Consider the following 18,607-nt stretch of genomic DNA (forward strand, 5'->3'; position numbering starts at 1 on the left):
CTTGTTATCCCTGGGGCTGAGGAATCTATTCGTCTAAGCGGATATTTCTCCTCCAGAAAGGAATGGTCATACCTCCCCTCTAAGCGGATATTTCTCCTCCGGAAAAGAATGCTCAGATCTCCTTTATCTTCACAGCGTAAGGAGGCCAAGGCCAAGCTCCTAGAGGAGCTCCCTGCCAGGCTCCCAACACAAGGCAGCGGCTTGCACTGCTCAGAGCCCTGAAACCTTGAGTCACCAAGCAGTGCTGACATGTTTGTTATTGATTCCTTCTATGACAACAGTCATAATAGGGAGTGGGGATGATAGAAGGACAAGGTTGGGGCAGACCTGTAAATGGTGGACACGTAATGGTGTGAGCCAAAGGCCCACTTGACTGCGAGATAAAGCCCAAACCCTTGAGCTGACGGGCAAGTTGTTCACACACACACATACACACACACACAGTCGCAGTTCTCCATCTCAATACTCCTGTGCCTTGGTTTCAACACACCTTCATTTTCTTTTTCTATTCTTCTCTTTCTTACACTTCCCATCGTAAACGCTTCTCCATCCATGATCAACGCCCAGTTCACACGTAGCTAGCATCTTCAATGAGGACTTCTCTGGTTCTCAAGGCAGAAAGTGAACATCTTTCTTCGACACACGCTTGTGTACACTTCATCTTAATGTTCTCTTGATTTGGCTTTTAAGAGGTTGATGGGATCTCCTTGCTCATCAGAGATGGCCTTTCAATAGACCTCTCCATAGTCTCACATGTCATGTCAATCCGTCACAGTCTCACATGCCTACCATGAGACTGAGCAAGAAGCAAGTTCTGTTCTGGACTTGGACAGCCTATGACAAAGGCTATCATTTTCTTTTTTACATCTTATTAAAGTATGATATGTATCCAGAAAAGTGAACCAATTGTAAGTGGAGTATTTTGGCAATAAATTCCCCATAAATGAATGTACCCGTGTAACCACCACCCAGCCTAAGAAACAGACTAACCAGGCAGATGTCCTGCTGTTGGCTCTCTGTGGGTGCCTAGCAGGGCTGAGCTGGATAGTGCGTCTGGAGATTAACCACCCCTCAGCCCAGAGTCTTTCAAAGCAGGAAGGCATTTTATTGTATTAATCTTTTCTTTATAAAGGGCTGAGAGAGGAGGTGGGGTTTTTTGCTGAGATGATGTAGGGGGAGGGGAAAGGTGATGGAGGGTGTGTGGTGACTGACAAAAACAAAGTTATCCCACATCAGTGCTATGTAGGCAAAGGCGGACTTAAGCAGGTCATGCTGAGTCACTCCGGTATGGAAGTGACTGAGACAGGTCTCTAAACGCAAGCAAAGGTCAGGCTCCCTCACTAGGCCTCAGTATCTGACTGAATAAGGCCCAACATCCTGCAACAACGATACTTACAACTGTGTTTCTATTTAAACTTACGATGTGAAAAATGAGCTATGAAATTTCAAATATGTGAGTAGACATATCAGAGGTAGCAGAAGTGAAAATGCTCTACCTACCTGAGAGAAATGGCTAGCGGTGCTTGGAGAACACCGTGTTGATGTGAACATCCCAGCAGGGGCTCATGGGAATGAGACTGAAACCAACTACGAATGGCGGTCTGCGTGCCAATTCTTGCTGGTCTCTGAGCTAGGGACCCCATAGGCGCTGTCTCCCTGGTGCCATTTAAGTGTCCATCCCATTGTCTTAGTCGGGGTTTGTATTCCTGCACAAACATCATGACCAAGAAGCAGGTTGGGAGGAAAGGGTTTATTCAGCTTACACTTCAACACTGTTGTTCATCACCAAAGGAAGTCAGGACAGGAACTCAAGCAGGTCAGGAAGCAGGAGCTGATGCAGAGGCCATGGAGGGATGCTGCTTACTGGCTTGCTTCCCCTGGCTTGCTCAGCTTGCTCTCTTATAGAATCCAGGACTACCAGCGCAGGGATGGCACCACCCACGATGGACTGTCCCCTCTCGATCACTAACTGAGAAAATGCCTTAACAGCTGCATCTCCTGGAGGCATTTCCTCAAGGGAGGCTCCTTTCTCTGTGATAACTCCAGCCTATGTCAAGTTGACACACAAAACCAGCTAGCACACCATTTAAAGCCAAAAATGCTAAGGCAATGTAGAATTATCCTAATTCTCATGTTATTAGGTTAAGAAGTCCCAGAGCCAGGACTTCAGTCATCTAGCATCTAAGGGGTAGCACAGGCTTAGGTAGGGATAGGGACAGTTGTCCTGGAGCACGCCCCTCCAGGGAACATGACACGTCCGTGTAAAGTCTCTTTGAGGAGTCATGAGAGTTAGGGATAGTGGAGTAGGGTAGAGACCTGGCCCTGAACACAAGCCAAGGCTGGGCAGCTTTTTATCTACAGCAAATTATCTGCTGTAATCAACGCATAAGGAAATGGTTGATCCCAGAGGCATCAGAACACTCAGCCACACTACTTTGAGACCTGTAGAGTCTGCTCAGCCCATGATGGCAGAAAGGCTGAGACAGGAGAAAGAGAAGAGGCCAGTTCCCAACGGCCTCTCTCAGAGCAGGCCTTCAATAACCTCACTTCTTCCTCCTCGGCCCTGCTTGCTGAGGGCTTCATACCTCGTGGAAGCACCATGGCTTCCTCACCAAGCCTCCTGGGGCACATTCAGAGCGCAGAGGGCTTCCGGTCCAGTCACCCAATCGGCTTCCTTGCCATTCTCACCCTTCCAGGCATGGTGGTGAGCATTCCAGAGGAGGTGTGGGGGAAGCTGAAGGAGAGGTGTTCCTTCTGCATTTCTGAGATGCCCTATGCTGTGCTGGGGCTTCAGAGTTCTCCCACCTGGTGTTTTCCATTAGAGGAAATGTACAGTTTCTGTTGTTGGCACAACAGCTCAGTTGCCAGCACCGCACAGGTCTTTAGGATGATACCCTGACCTTCCGACCTGACCCTGACGCGCTTACAAGCAAAACACAGTGCTTCTCAAAGCTGTAGGACAAGTCCACATTGCTGTCAGGGCATACACATCCTCCTAATCTCAAGAGGCTCCATGCTTCAGGGAGGAGCGGCAGGCAGCATACTGTCCCAGCACTCCTCGGGCCGACCTTCAAGGCCTTTTAGTGGGCTGGCCAAGCAGGCCAGGAACCTTGCTGCTCTACGGTATTCAAACCTCATGGTCAGAGACATCCTGAATGTGGAAGACAGGGTGTTCCCTCACTCCGCTCCTCACTAGTCCTGGACAGTTCACCGGTCAGCTATTCTTGTGTTCTTTCTTTGTTTCCCTCCATTTGTTTTGTTGAGACTGGCCTTGAACAGTGCATAGAAGAGGCTGACTTTGAACCCTGGTCCTCCTGCCTCTGCCTCCAAAATGCTCCGATTATAAACACAAATATTGCCCAGAGTGTTCCCTCCACTTTTTAAATGAGAGCTTATCTTGCCTAGCATGTGTGGGACTCTGGAGTTCATCCTAGCACCTCCACAGAAAATAAGTTGGAGGTGGGGACAGTGTCACCTGAAGAAATAAAAGAGCATCTCCCCCATCTCCCCACGAGCTCTGTGGTCAGCAGGGTCCCATCAATGTGTCAAGAGGTGCTGAAATGGTCTCTAAAGTGCCAGGCCTATCAGCTCCTTCCTCCTCCTCCCATTCTCATCCGCTTCCCCACTGTTCTCAGGACACGCCCTGCTCCCATCTACCCTGTCATTCTCTGCAAACGAGGATCTCCAACTGCAGCGTACGCAGCCCTGGGGTCTTACCCAGCCCAAAGCCTAGTGTCTCTAACCACATGCTGCAGTTCCACCTGCCCATCCAGGCATCTCAAATCAGCACCCCAAAATAGACTCCCAGCGGCACTTACTGTATACTCCATGTTGTTCCATCTTTTTATAAAGCACGATAAACCAAATGCTCCCATCGCATGTAAACAGCCTAACGAATATCTTTGAGCCGACACGCCCTGGAAGCAGCATCTGAATACAAAACAAACACTCATATCAGTCTTGTGCCCCTTCCATTGGGTCTGAACCTTGACTCCAGAGAGTCAAAGCCTGGTTTTGACCTTGGTATAAGTACAGTCCTACAGTCCCCACTGCCCTCTGCCGCTGGCTGTTTTCCTTTAACCTAGTGAGATCCACGGGCACCACGGAATGGGGCTGCAAGCCTTGGCTGTCCTGCTGTCAACCTGTCATTATTTAGCCACTGCATTGTTGAGGGGCATCTGACTTAAGCCCCCTGTGCTTTTTATGAGCATGTTTGCACTGGGCATTACTTTGTATAAACCTGTGAAGAGGCTGCCTGGCCACGGAACACGTGATGTCCTTTCTAACAGAGGCGGCCAGCCATTTCCAAAGACCACCACTTCCTCACCCGTATGGGATGCCATTTTGATTCACCCTTCCTGTGCCTATCAATAGTTCTTTTCCTCCTGAGTTATCTCATGCTCGCAGCCCTTTCCCCTGAACTGTCTTGCCCCAGGGGCTGTGGACCACTCCCATGTACACACACACACACACACACACACACACAGCATCCAGTATCACACAGAACGCCACTGCCCAGGCTCTTTAGATCCAGGCCTGTTCGTTCATCCTGTCTGACATTCTCCATAAACCTGGTCAGCAATCAAACTGACCCCACCTCTCCTTTTATTTGAGGCTTTAATTTTTCCCAGTGCCTTTAATACCTCCTCTGGTAAATTTGGGGTGCCAGCCCTCTTGGCAGGAAAACAGTTCCACTATAGAAGCAGTCCTTCAGAACCGCCTCCCTGCCAGTGCACAGGAGCGTTAAAGGCAGCAGCTGCTCTGAACGCTTGTCCCTGTGTTCACAGAAGCCTCAAGTTGTAAAGAACTTTTTAGAAATCCTAATGACTTGGCAAGTGCGTATTCTGTGGCTTTTTAAAAATAACCTCTACTTCTTCATTAGTGGTAACCAAGTTTTGATCTGAAGCCTGCAGAACATCCAATGTTAACTGGGTTGGGAAAGAGTCAGTAACGAAGAGAAATGTCAGGCTCCCGCTTCCCAAACTGCTTCTCCATGGAATGCAACCCCTTGGCAGGTACAGTTGCCAAACATCTTCCTCCAGGAGAAAATGTTCAAGGCTTCCTGTCATTGGAGAAAGCCATGGAAATGGGGGAGGGGGTAGAGGTGAGGGTGTTGGAGGTAGGGAACAGGGGGAGGGGAAGGGGGTAGATAAACAACAAACAAACTTTTGGTATTTTCACTACATTTTCAGAAGGCAATTCGAACTGTCATATGTGCTTGCTCATAATTTATTATAGTTATTATATGAACAAATACATTGTACAGGGGACACCTCAGCATCAATCTTACCAATATTTTGGAATTTAGGTGAGTTTCGATACTTGAAATGTCCATCAAGGTACATGCTTCCGTCTTTACTGTTGTGATGTAGCATTTTGCTGTGTCTGTTTTTAATTTGATGCTGTTATTGGGGATGGGGAGGGGGGGGGGGGCTCTGTGCCTGGTTGTGATGTTGTCTCACCTGGCTGGCAGATGCCTCTGTAAACACAAAGGGGTGTTGCTTTCCTGTGGACACAGCAGGGACAAGATTTGTGGGCCATGACTCACCTGACACACCCTGCAGGTTAATCCAAGCCGCCACTGGCCCCAAATTACCCTGCCTCTCCCGGCCTATCATCAGGTCTTCCCACCTCTCCTCTACCGACACCTTCATTCCGTGCAGCTCAGATGTGAAGCCTACATCTTCCGTATCCCTTCACTTCTTCAAATGTTCCTTGTAAGACACCCCTTAAGCCCAAATCATATCTGCCCACAATCCAGAGAATCATAGGTATTATTTAAAAAAAAAAACCTGGCCCTTTCTGCTTTAAGCTGGGAGAACGAGCTTCCTCTTAGACTTCGGATATTAGAAGTCCTTCTGTGCTGGGATCTGTTCTACACACACACTAATCAAGGATCATATACCCTTGGCTTTGACACATGTGTCACTGATTCCCCTTGCCATAGCAGACACAAGAGCCAGCTTATACACGTCATCTGCTGGAAGCCAGAAAGACAGAAAACTAGGACAGGATGACAGAAGGGGGCTGCAGTATGGTCTACAGCTGCCGAGAGAACAGAATCCCAAACACTGGTGGTGAGCTGGCGAAGGTCATTTGAAGCCACAGCTAGGCTATTAAGGGAAGAGAGGTAGCCCTGCCCCACACTGAGACCTTGAGGCCTCCAGGCCTCCTGGGTTTGGTTTGGTCTGTGTTTAGTACCTGGGATTGAGACTACCTTATATTATCACATTGATCTACACCAAGGAGGCTCTGCAAAGCCAGGTTTCCTTTCTACCTGCAGTCCTCAGAATGGTCTAGGTGTTTCGGGGCAGTCCTAGCGGCAAGCCAAAGTATAAGCACAACAGAGAACTGTGAGGCTTGATTACTGGCTGCTTATACCTTAGGCTGGTTGACCCAAGGCAGGGGCCTCGCTCCCTAGAGGACATGTCAGTGGTATGACATGTAAGCCCTTTCTTGGGCCTGTGACTGGAAGGTGTGTACCTGCTTCCCCCCACCCCCACCCTCAGGCTTTGCTTCCTCTCAATACTTCACAAAATCTCTGCTAGCCCTTCAAATCCCCAGAGTCATTCACCCATACACTCCAGTGACTCAGCAAATACGTTTCTGAGAACATCTGTGGCAGACACAGATACCAGGACTAAGCAATGGCTAAGACCAGTCCAAACTCTGCCCTCTGGGAGCCTTGCAGGCCAACAGTCAAGCATAATAAAGTAAAATTGTATAACCGTAAATACTAATAAACACCATGGCAAAAAGGCGAGACACTCTGAGTGGCTAGCGGTTGCAGCTCTAGCCTGAAGGCTCAGCTTTTCTTACCAGTCAATCTTAACTTGAGACATTGGCCTACTGGAGAGCCCTCACCTGCCCTGGGTGTGAGGGGGTAGCAACTGGGAAGGAAGGTGTTCTTTGCAAAGAGGAATTCAACACATCTATTGCTGTCATGTAGAGCCACAGGGAATGAGCTCATTGCAGGGAGAGATTTTGGTTAAAGGAATAGAATACTGAGTAAGGGTAGGATTTACTGCAAGGACCCAGGATTGAGATGAGAAGAAATACAAAATATTGCCCAGGAAGTAGGGGCCTGTGCTATTAATCACAGCACTTGGGAGGCAGAGGCAAGCAGATCTCTGAGTTTGAGTTTAAGGCTAGCTTGCTCTACAGAGTGAATTCTAGGATAGCCGGAGGTATTCAGAAAAAGCTTGGCTCAAAAAGATGATAGATAGATAGATAGATAGATAGATAGATAGATAGATAGATAGATGATAGATAGATAGATAGATAGATAGATAGATAGATAGATAGATAGACAGACAGATAGACAGATAGAGATAAAATATATGATGGGCAAACAGATAAAAAGAAAGAGAAAAAAGACAAAATTAAGAGTGGAAGGCACAGAAATACTTGGGGGAGATCTGAGAGCTTCTGGGGGCCTCTATTGCACTTGTCGGTGTCGGTCCCGTGGGTGAGCATGACACAGAGGCCTCTAGGAGCTGCTGCCAGGTTCCTGGGGCTGAAGGAAGCCCTGCTCCTCTGCATGTGAGCAGCTGCTTCCGTGACCTGTGGTAATATCTCTTGGTGATTGATGGCCCTGACGCACACACCAAGCCTAACTAGGCAAGGGCGAGCGTAGTGGGGACTTGATGAAGTGTAATGGGATGAGGGGTTGATGGGCTTTGCCTACAGCAAAGCTTTTCACAGGCGTGGCCCAACGAAGGACAAGATGTTCCCAGTGCCAGCTGGTATGACTCACTAGGATTCGCCAGTGTGTCTCTAAGCAAGACATTGACATTTGTAAACTGCTACCACTACAGGAGCCTAAATTTACCACCACCACCACCACCACCACCACCACCACCACCACCATCACCACCACCACCACCATCACCACCACCACCATCACCACCACCACCACCATCACCACCACCACCACCATCACCACTACCATCACCACCACCACCACCACCACCACCATCACCACCACCACCATCACCACCACCACCACCATCACACTACCATCACCACCACCACCACTACCACCACCACTACCACCACCAACACCATCACCACCACCACCACTACCACACACCACCACCACTACCACCACCACTACCACCACCATCACCACCACCATCACCACCACCACCACCACCACCACCACCACCACTACCACCACCACCACCACCACCATCACAAAAAACTCTACCCCCCTACCAAGTCTCAAGGAATCAAGATGTCTAACTTTCGAATATACTCACTCAGATTCCCTGAAGATATAGCTGAACTGCAGGTTCTGATGTGGAAGGCCTCTTGGGACTGAGAAGGCCATTTCCAACAAGTCCCAGGAGCTGGAAAGCTGCTCATTGGTGGGCCATGCTTTGCATAGCAAGGATTGTGAAGAACCCTCCCCAGAATGAATGAAAGCAAGCCTTCATCCGAGCTCCATGGAAGGCCTGGATACTGATCTACCATTTTGTCTTCCCTAGCAAGCCCGTGCCAGCCTCTAATTTGTGATCCTCCTGTTTCAGCCTCCCAAGGGTTAGGATCACAAGTTATGTGTCATCACACCTGGAGGTAAGCACTCTTCTGAGCCTCAGAATTGATGTTTGATGGCACTACAGGCAGAAATAAGGAAGCCAGAGTCAGGGACTGTTTTAAGGAGGAACTAATAAAAGTTACCTTTGCTCAAACGCCTAGCATGAGCTTTGGTCGCTTGAAATCTTTGCATTTGGCAAGGTAGACATCCTTAATCTCCATTAATTTTATAATAAAATTGAAGTTTGTAAGCATGGACTAGTTTCCCCTGCCGTTTTACTGCTGGCTGGAATCTGAACTGTTAACTGTGAACCCCCTCCTTTCTTCCTATAACCTACTTCCCCGGTGCACCAACTGAGGAGGCAGGGTTAGAGAGATCCAGGCCCACATTCCCACTGTGGCCTGCAATCACCAATACCTCAAGCCCTCATACCTCAAACCAACCACAGGGGGTGGCAGCATGTGTTTTAAAGTTCTCTGGGCCATTGCAATGCACAGCCATGCCCGAGAATCACCGATTTAGCCAGGCTGTCCTCTAAGAAGTGAGGCAATTGAAATGCCAGCAGATGAACTGCCCGTTTTGTCAGAGTCCAAACTAGTGCATCTCCATGCCTACCCTGGGACTCCGTCCAGTGAGCCAGCTAAACAAAGTGATGTTGCCGGAGGAAGCCGAGTGGATGGAGGATGGGGGTGGGGTTACCAAGGGAAGCTTCGAAGGGATGGGCTGAGAATTCAAGCCAATATGAGTGACACCACACATTCAGGAGCTACAAGATTCAGAGCAGTTAAGAAGTTTGCCAATCCCAGACCATTAAAATTAAGAACATTTCACCCGCCTATAAAACCTGTGACACTTAGTCCACAGGACACAGTGGCGATGAGGAAACATAGAGGACAAGAAAAATGGTGTAGGTCTACTGGGCCAGCAAGCTTGCAAGCCAAGCATAGAAGTCACACAGGGACTGAACAAAAGAATAATGACTGAAACTTTACCTCATACGGTACAACCAAAGCAGGGTGAGAGAAGAAGTCACCGCTAGGAACCTGTGCTTCGAGGTTTTATTTTTAAGATTGGGATTACTTTTAAATTACATTTATTTATTATTATTTATTATTATTAGAGGCTCTTCTAGGGACCTTGGGCATTGCCATTGCATAACTGAGCCGGGACTCTGCGTCTGACACTATCTTCTCCTACATAAATCACAGGTGTGAGCTGAGCAGGCCCGATTGCCCTCATGTGCCCCACACCTTCCCTCATGTGACTTCACCCTTCAAAGTCTGTCACGAATACTGTTTTAGAGGGAGGTTTTTCCTCTTTAGATATTTGAGATAAAAAGTTATCAAGAAGTTGTTGAGCTTGCACTGTAGCCAATCTCTCTCTAAGATTACAAAGGCCTATGAGTCTATAACAGTGCGAGCTCAAAGGAGCTAGCTATATAAATAATGTTGGATATTCAACAATTTCCGTTAATATAACAAAGTACCCGTTTTATACAGGCGTCAGATCACCAAAAACAATGTGGACCATCCAAGAACAAATGATAGGATGATTGGCCCTGTTTCAAGATGGCTGAAAGGCAAGAACCAGAATCATTTTTCTGGAAGTTCTGCTCTGGCCTTAACTCCATCAGCCTTGGCTGATACCAACGGTAGCAAAGAAAAAGGAGGAAGAAGAGAAAGAGGAGGAAGAGGAGGAGGAGGAAAGGAAGGGAGGGAGGGAGGGAAAGAGGGAGAGAAGGAAGGGAGAGGAGAAAGGGAGGGAGAGAGGGAGGGAGGGGGAAGGAAGGAAGGAAGGAAAGAAGGAAGGAAGGAAGGAAGGAAGGAAGGAAGGAAGGAAGGAAGGAAGGAAAGAAGGAAGGAAGGAAGGAAAGATAAGGAGAGAAAGACACTTCCAACAACCATGAAGGGTCCTTTAGTTCAGGCTGCACAGCCAGCAGATATTAAACCTACAGACATCTGGAATAAGTATGAAGAACCCAGGCCAGCAACTGCCTGCCCGGCCTCTGTCTAACCCACACCCTTCCCATATCACCCCGACTCTGCTGAGTGGCCCGGACCCCCGGTACCCAGAGTTCCATTTGACTCACAATTTTCTCTTTCCAAACCAGCTGCCAAGTAACGCTTCCTCAGCTGGGGACCAGCGTCCTTCCTCGTGTCCCTCAGGACAAGGAACCATCCCAGCGGCTGCTGAGTTACCCACAAGACTGAGCTCTGAGGATTTATGGGCTGCTACTCCAGTCCTTCCCTTCTCAAAGTCCTAATCGCCCCCCCTTCTCTCTTTCTCTCTGCCTTGTGTAAGACTGAAAATATTCTCCCCCTACCGTTTCCCCTTTTGTTCCTCATTTAAACAACATTTTCAAAACAGCATTTTAATCCTAGAAAACCAGAAGCATCCGCAGGACATTGCTAGTCCTCGTGTACCCCTTGTCAAAAGCAGCCCAACACCCCTCAAGACGTGTTTGTGCCTAGGAATTGTGTTGCAAGAAATACATAAATATCTAAAATGTTAGTGATAGCCCCTTACACTTTGTACATTTATACCGAGTACAACCTTCATGGCTTTAATCCCTTGCTGGAGATGCCCGAGTCTTACACTGGCTGAGTTGTAATGTAAATGGTGCTGCTGTGTGTGTCTGACAAAAGCTGTGGGTGGAGCTGAGGCTCCTGTAGTTTGGCTCTGTGCTCATTGGAGCTAACTGGTATACTGCACTGCACTAAAGAGAAAAAGGCTGCAGGTGTACCTGTGTACCTGTCATCAGCACACTCTGCTAGCGGAGGCAGGGACAGGCAATATTAACTTCAGTGAGACCTTTGCGCTGTGAACCTGCCGGCCCCCAAACACCTTCCGCAAAGGGAGCACACGTGGTGTTCTGGGTCAGTAATCAATTTAACTCTCATCTGATGCCTTTTTGCCTGACTGTTTACCAAGCCCAAATATCTTCAGATCCAAGCATGCTGCAAAGGAATATTCCACTGCAGTCTTTGTTTCTCTTGCTGTGTGGTGGGGGAGAAAGAAGGAGAAATAATGTCCTTCCCAGCCCTTTAGGACAGCGGTGCTCAGACGCAGAGAGCCTATAGAGGCATTCTCTGCAGAGTCTCTCTGTGGCCACTGCCCCGCTACATGGGCATATTTCCAGAGCTAACTGCCTGTGGGAGGATCAATGTCAAGAAAGAAAATAGTGTTGGATTAGTTCTGAGCCAGATGAGTATTTAGAAATGTGTATATACACACATGATAAAATAGGGAAATGTTACACAGACCCAGGCCAGGTTTTCCCCCTCTTTCCATTTTACTACCTAGTTCTTCCCTCCGCTCACATTAGATATCTAATGAACATTCCCAAAATCATTCTGGAAAGAGAGATTCATCATGAATAAAGAGAACCTCTGGATCCTAAACTTGTTGTCCAGCCCCATCCAGCCCAAGTGGGACTGGACAACATTTAAAAGTCTGGAGTGTTTGAGATAGAATCTAATTGTGTAACCCAGGCTGGCCTCAAACTCACAGTCTTCCTGCCTCAAAGTCCCAAGTGCAGTGATCGCAGGAGTGTGGGCCCACACCCAGGAAGCATTTAGGAGACAATAGCCAGGAAGGATTTAAAAGACAATACCAGGGCAGTTGGGGGACAGCTGGAATGGATAAAGATGGTTTTAAGTTCCAGAGACTTCAGTGAGAAATTCAAATAGATACGGGCTGGGTTGTGAGCAGGAAGAAACTAGAGAGAACTTCCTGGGGCAGAAACTCCAAGGTAAAAGGAGACCAGGAGAGCGCCACATTACCTGTGTTTGTACAGATGGAAAGGAGGGGAGTCTGGTTTGGGAGCCGAGATGGGAATGGGGCTAAAAGGCTCTGCTGCAGAGGAGACTTGAGAAGCCAAAGGAGGCGTGGCCAGAACAGTAGTGGGGTGTCAGCACTGCACTGCTGATGTTAAACTACCTGGTTAGTGGCACAGGAAGGCATCACCAGGGGGAAGCTCTGAGTTAAAACAAGTGAGTTGCACAAAGGGCTGTCTTAAGACACCAGGGATAGACCTGGGCTCCCAGCAGCTCCCAGGGGGATCTAGCTGTCTCCAATTTTCCTCTGATATCATATGTGTAGACACATTTCTAAATACTCATTTGGTTTAGAACTAGTCATAATATCTGGAGAGAGCCAACCACAGTGTCTTGAGATCTTGCAGATGAGACTTAATAAACCCCAATCAATGACTATCCAAAAACTTTAGTTTGGGTTTTGTTTGTTTTGTTTTGTTTCAGAGGGTTTGGGGGGGGGAGGGCAGTTGGTTTTTGTTTGAAGCAAGATTATCTGTCAGTCTATCTCTGGCTGTAGAGACCACTATATAGACCAGGCTGTCCTCAAATTCATGGAAATCCACCTGCCTCTGCTTCCCCAGTGCTAAGATTAGAAGGACACCTGACAACTTCAGAATACTTGACATTTCTCTTAGAACTGCACCCATTCTGAGATCAAGAGCTGGACAAGAGACCTATGGAGGATCCTGGCAGTCAAGTCAGCGCTGGCAGAGATGAGAAGGCAGACAGATCAGTAGTACTCCAGCCACCGGGGGTCCAGGCCTCACCTGTGTCATCCTTCATCGCAATCACTAAAGGACGTTAACTCACCTGTGTCACAGTTCTGAAAGGATGGCACATCTAAGGTCACATAGGGACAACACCGGGATTCACACTCAGGTTTTGGTTGCCTTGGTTACACATATCCTTTGCGTTTGTTGGAGTCAGGGCTGCATTTTGTGACAGACACTTAAGGTGTGGCTAGCTTTGCGGGGACTGGAGCAGAGGCCAGGGAGGAAGGGACAGGGCAGAGGAAAATGGCTCTGTCCAAAAGACCTGAGATGTGCTCCACCCACTCACTCCACCTGGTAACAGCCAGCAGCAGCGGGAGAAGCTGCACCAGGGCCGAGGGCCGAGATGGCTCACTGCAAGAGGAACACACAGGCAGGAGCTGGCAATAGCGGACAATGCTCGCACAGCCGACGTCCAGGCTCCAGACTCCAGACAAGCGGGCTTCGGCTCTCAGAGTCTCGGCTTTCTCACTTGCAAAACAGGAACAATGACACTATATAGGGTTTTCTTTGAATTGTGGGGGGGTTCAGCGTTGTTCCTTTGGGGGCATGAGGTTGCTTGTTTGTTTGTTTTTTTCTTCAGTACTGGGAGATAGAGCCTGCTGTAAGTCGAGCGCTGAGCCAGTGTTCAGCCCGGCATTCCGTATAGGGATTTTGAGGTGATTAAATGACCCATGCCCGCCAGGTGTTTAACACAATACTGGCAACCAGAGGAAACTCAACCTCTTTGGGGTCATTCTTATCGTTTTTTATCACTATCATTTATCAGTATTAGAATTATTAGAAATTGTGGTTCCCGTGCATAACGCACACCAGAAAAAGACTGGAATGTTTCCTTCCCAAGCCGGCCCCGCACCAGCTGCAGGAAAACCAGGAGGGTTCATTTCCTACTTATTTTACCAGGAAAAAAAAGAAAGGGGGAGGTGTTAGAGATTTGCGGACATCTCAAAGTTCTCAGGGTGAACCTGGACCCACCGGTTCCCTCCTGGGATCAGCCCTAAGCACCGGCTGGGCCCCCTGCAGAAACGGAGCTCAGCGGTCTGGCCTGTGTCCAGTGGGTGGAGCCCGAGAGTCCGAGGCCACCTGAAGGAGGGCGATAAGGAGAATCCGCTCACCAGCGGGTGTGCAGGCAAGACCTCTGGCAGCAGGGAGGGTTTGTCTAATTCTTTGTTCGCAGACGTGCCCCGACTTTACTATATTTCTAATATGAAGAAACAAGCCACAAAACTGAAATCGAAGAATGGGGAAGAAAAGAAAGTTTTCATGTTAGAGTTTGTGGGCTAACGTTTTAAAGGCAGTGCAGTCCGCCCTGGGGTTTTTACCTGGAAAGGGGAGCAACCAGGGAAACATTTGTGCTTTTGGTTTTCCTGCACGGGCAACAGGTAGCTGGTTTCCAGAAGTAACTTGTGTTCTCCTCGGCCTCCCTCCCTCTCCCACTGCCCTTGGATCTAACTGTCTCAATACCAGGACAGAAATGTCAACTCCAAGAAACTTCCATCCCAGGAGTAGCCACCTCTCTCCACTGTGCTTTGTTGTTTAAATGATACTATGTGGATCCTTACAAATCTTTCCAGAAACATTTCAAGTTGTTGAGGGTAGGAAATGGCATAGAAGAGAAAAGGTGAATTTGAGTTTGGTTATCACTAAGTAAAGACCCCTGAGATGCTGCACAGACATGACAAAATGGTTGGCACCATGTCAAGGGAGGAGAGAGCAAGGGAGACACAAGGCACCGAAGCCAGGGGCCACCCCCACCCCCATCCCCCATCCCCCACCCCCACGGCATTGCTCTGGAGTTCACTGCTTAAGTGGGAGGAGAAAGCCAGCTGGTTCCCAGACCTGAAGAGCAGACTGTGGGTATAAAAGGGTGAGGTGCCTCTTCTGCACCACCTCTCCACAGCACTGCGCCTTTTAAGAGAGCCTGGCTGCTCTTTATCAGACTCTGCCTTCTGCCACCGGGAAGCCAGCCTGAGGGTAAGTACCATCCTCATTTCTGCTGATTGTCAGTCCTTGTTGAGGGTCCCCTTTCACCCTCTTTGGACTTACCCCCTCCCCTTTCTTTTTAAAGGGGTTTGAACTTAGATGTGTCTGACTCCGGATCCTATACTTTCTATTATTGTGGTCATTGTTACACATTTTATTGTTACAAGTTTATGGACTTTACTGCAACATTGTACACATGCACACTAGGATTATGTCTTGATCACCCTCCCCTTCCTTTCTGTCTTCTCTTGCCTTCCTGTCTCCAATTCTGATCTCTTTTAAATGCTGAAATGTGTCTCTAATTGTTGGAACTGAATAGCTGGAGATCTGGGAGACTAGAAGGCTATTTACCAAAGCCACAGTCCTCTTCCCAGAAGCTTAAAAGTAGTGCCTTTGTTATGATTCCTGGAGAGGGTGCAAGCAGCCCTGGGCTGGTGTGGAAGTAAGCTTCCACAGGGTGCCCACTCGGTACTAAATGGCCCTGACTAATCAACACAGTTTCATCAGGATATGCTCTTGAAGAACTAAGCAAAGCTAGCAACAGCATTTATATGACTCACAAAAAAAAAAAAAAAATGTGGGATACTGGGAACAGCTCTTCCCAGTTATGGGCTTAGGGTTCCTGTGTGCATGTGCTGTCCTGCTGAAGGGAGTGTGCTGTGTTCCCGTTGGGATCCCTGATCCATCCGTCACACGCATAGCCAGAGATTCGGTGACTTCCTGCAGCACGCTGTTGCTCTTGTCGCTGCACAGTTCAAGGCTCCGAGGAGTGGGGTCTGCAGCGGAGGGAAGTGTTTTAATCAGAAGGGCAGAATACCTGACAGCAGCTCTTGATTTCTGATTACAGTTCTAAGGAGAACTGAGCAGTTCCTGCCGTTGTGATCAAAATGACCTAAAATAAAGATTAGACAAAGTAGCAAAAAACAATTGTCAGCACAGGAAGTCTTTTTTTATGACAGAACAGGAAAATGTTTCACGGAACCCAGATCTAATTATTTGAAGAGATACTCCGGGCGTAGAAGATTGAGGGCTTCCAGGTCTCTCCAATTGTTCCGATTACTAATACATGCTACAATACAATGAGTTTCATTGTGTGTGATAAAATAGGGAAGACAATCGAAGTGAGACCTTCAGGTTGGTCTCAAATTAAAATATGAGCACTGCTTCATTTCACTGGTGATTTGAGTTCTGAAACACACTTCCCAGCTCCTTCTGGGAGGCTTACCATGTACGGTTTCTAGAATATTCTTGGATGCTAACGTGTCGCCATATCAGTAATGCACGGGAGAGGCTGGCTTTGAAGAATTGCTGGTATTACGTTTAACAGGCAGTATGGATCCAACAGAGGACACAGAGCCTTTTCTTTCTTGTTCAACCCCATAGCCCAGAGTTACTTCAAGGTGACTGAATTCAGACTGCTGTATCCTGCCACTCACTTCAGACCTTTCCATGCAGAAGCTATTACTGTCATTTGTTGGTTTCTATAAAATTCTGGGTGACACTAACTAACTTGCCTGGCTCCAAAACAGAAGATAGAGGGGCACAGGACTCAGTGCCTGTGTAAGGTGGCTCTGCCTGCCTCTGGCCTCAGACTTCAGAGGAACCACAGAGCCTGTTTTCTTTAACATGAAAGTTTCAACCATGTGGTCTCCAAACCCCGCCTTGCTTGCCTGTATGTCTAATTCTGTCTCTGAGAATATGTTGATGCTGAGTTTGTGGAGATGTTTCTGTGTGCGATGTTGTGGAGGAAGGCAGACAGGGAAAGGGGAAACAGCAGGCACTTACCTGAAAGATGGGACCTCTCCCCTTGTGCTTCTTGTGTTTTCCTTTTCTTTTGCTTTCAATCTTTTTTCTTTTCTTTTTTTCCTTTCTTGTCCCATCTCCTGCCCTTATCCTTGCTGTGGGGCTGCCTGCTCTTCTTTCTTACCAACATTCTGCAAACACCAGGAACATCAGTTTGGTTTACAACTAGCCAGAAAGCTTACAGTGAGTACACACACACACACACACACACACACACTATTTTCCATAAGTTATACTGGAAATATTTTCCACAACTGTGGATTCTTCAAGTCAATTTGGTAAAGTTTTCAGGTTTTGATCCCAGTCTGTGGAAGAATGTGAAAATAAAGAGGAAAGAGGAAGAGACAAATATCACACATAGAACATTCTAGAACTTCTGAATGAAGACCTGTTTTTTGGATGCAATGGAAAAGAAGAAGGGGAGGGAAGGAGAATGAGAGGGAATGAGAAAAAAGAAAATTATTAAGATCTGACACTCTTATTAGATTTAACTCAGAATTGTTTCTTGTTAACAAACTGATATTCAGTATTCCATAATTATTACTCTTACTATAAGAGAAATGCCATTTGTCAGTGTTCCAGAATGAGCGTTGCTGTGCACAGAAAGTGTCGCTAGTATCTTACCATGGGAAGCAGAACCTAGGGGCTCTTTCTTCTCCTGTTGCATAAGAAACAAGGCTGAGACACTGCCTCAGAGCCGGTCCCCAGCACAGAGCACAGCAGCTTGCCTGAGAGCTTCAGAGCCTGAAGCCACCATCCCTTTCTGCGGCAGGACTCAGATGGGCCACCCTCCTGCCCGTCAAACCCAGAGTCTGAGCCGTACTCTCCTTCTTCCTCTGTTCAGCATGGGTTGCCACCATTTCTTAGGTAATGTAAAATAAATTTCACCCCATAGCCAGTGTTCTTACTTCCTCCCACTGCAAACTGCTCTCGGGAGCCAGGGCAGAGAGCATCTTCCCTTAGCAGAAACAAAGAGGGCCTGTCCCTCTCCCCCAGTCTGGCTTTTCCTGTGATCCCCAGAGCCAGGACACTAGCTGATTCACGTCTCCTTGGCCTTTGTCCTGTATGGAGAAGGAAGGATGAATGGACAATCCTTGATTGCCCATCATGGCCCTCTCTGGATAGACCCTATTGGAAATAGAGGCACTAAGGCAGAGCCAGAAGGCTTCAGACGGCTAAGCTTGGCCGTGGCACCCAGGTGGCAAGAACAGGTAGGCTCCCTTCCACAAGCTTGTTCCTTGGGGAACCTTGAGAGACTGTTCCCAGCTTGGTGTCTTTTCTGAGCAGAGGCTGTGGCATGGATGGTCAGCAGACTCTACTGAGGATGGTGCTGTGTCCTTAGCTACTCCCGCAGACTTAGAGGCTTCACCACTGAGCTAGGGTGGTCACAAAGCCTTAGACATAATCCACATATTAAAGGATGTCCAAGAAGAATGGAGGAGTGGCCCCTGGTTCTGGAAGGACTCAGTGCAGCAGTATAGGGGAATACCAGAACAGGGAAGTGGGAAGGGGAAGAGGGCTTATGGGACTTTCAGGGAGTGGGGAGCCAGAAAAGGGGAAATCATTTGAAATGTAAATAAAAAATATATCGAATCAATAAAAAAAAAAGAAAAAAGAAAAAAAAAACCAATGAAGCACAAGTGAGGAGCTTCGTGATTCTACTTCTCTTAGATGAAAACTCTCCTCATCTTAGCTGT

At 47.9% G+C, this 18,607-nt stretch overlaps 1 protein-coding gene across 5 annotated transcripts in view; it reads left to right on the forward strand.

Annotated features, from left to right (window-relative positions):
* Positions 1 to 18,607, forward strand: part of Slc14a1 (solute carrier family 14 member 1 (Kidd blood group)) — a 40,361-nt gene that overhangs the window by 3,515 nt on the left and 18,239 nt on the right. For 2 of the 5 annotated variants that reach the window (XM_052201418.1, XM_052201419.1), the window contains exon 1: positions 14,951 to 15,098. The exons of 1 other annotated variant lie outside the window; for it this stretch is intronic. Coding sequence is in view for 1 of the 4 variants with exons in the window: in XM_052201421.1 (XP_052057381.1) it covers positions 17,990 to 18,121 (132 nt within the window). In the remaining 3 variants the exon portion in view is untranslated. Of the gene's footprint in view, positions 1 to 14,949; positions 15,099 to 17,491; positions 18,122 to 18,607 lie in introns of those variants that run through there. 2 more of the 5 variants (XM_052201417.1, XM_052201421.1) reach the window with 2 other exon arrangements.

This window comes from Apodemus sylvaticus, chromosome 13, assembly GCF_947179515.1.
Source record: "Apodemus sylvaticus chromosome 13, mApoSyl1.1, whole genome shotgun sequence".
NCBI classification, from domain to species: Eukaryota; Metazoa; Chordata; class Mammalia; order Rodentia; family Muridae; genus Apodemus; species Apodemus sylvaticus.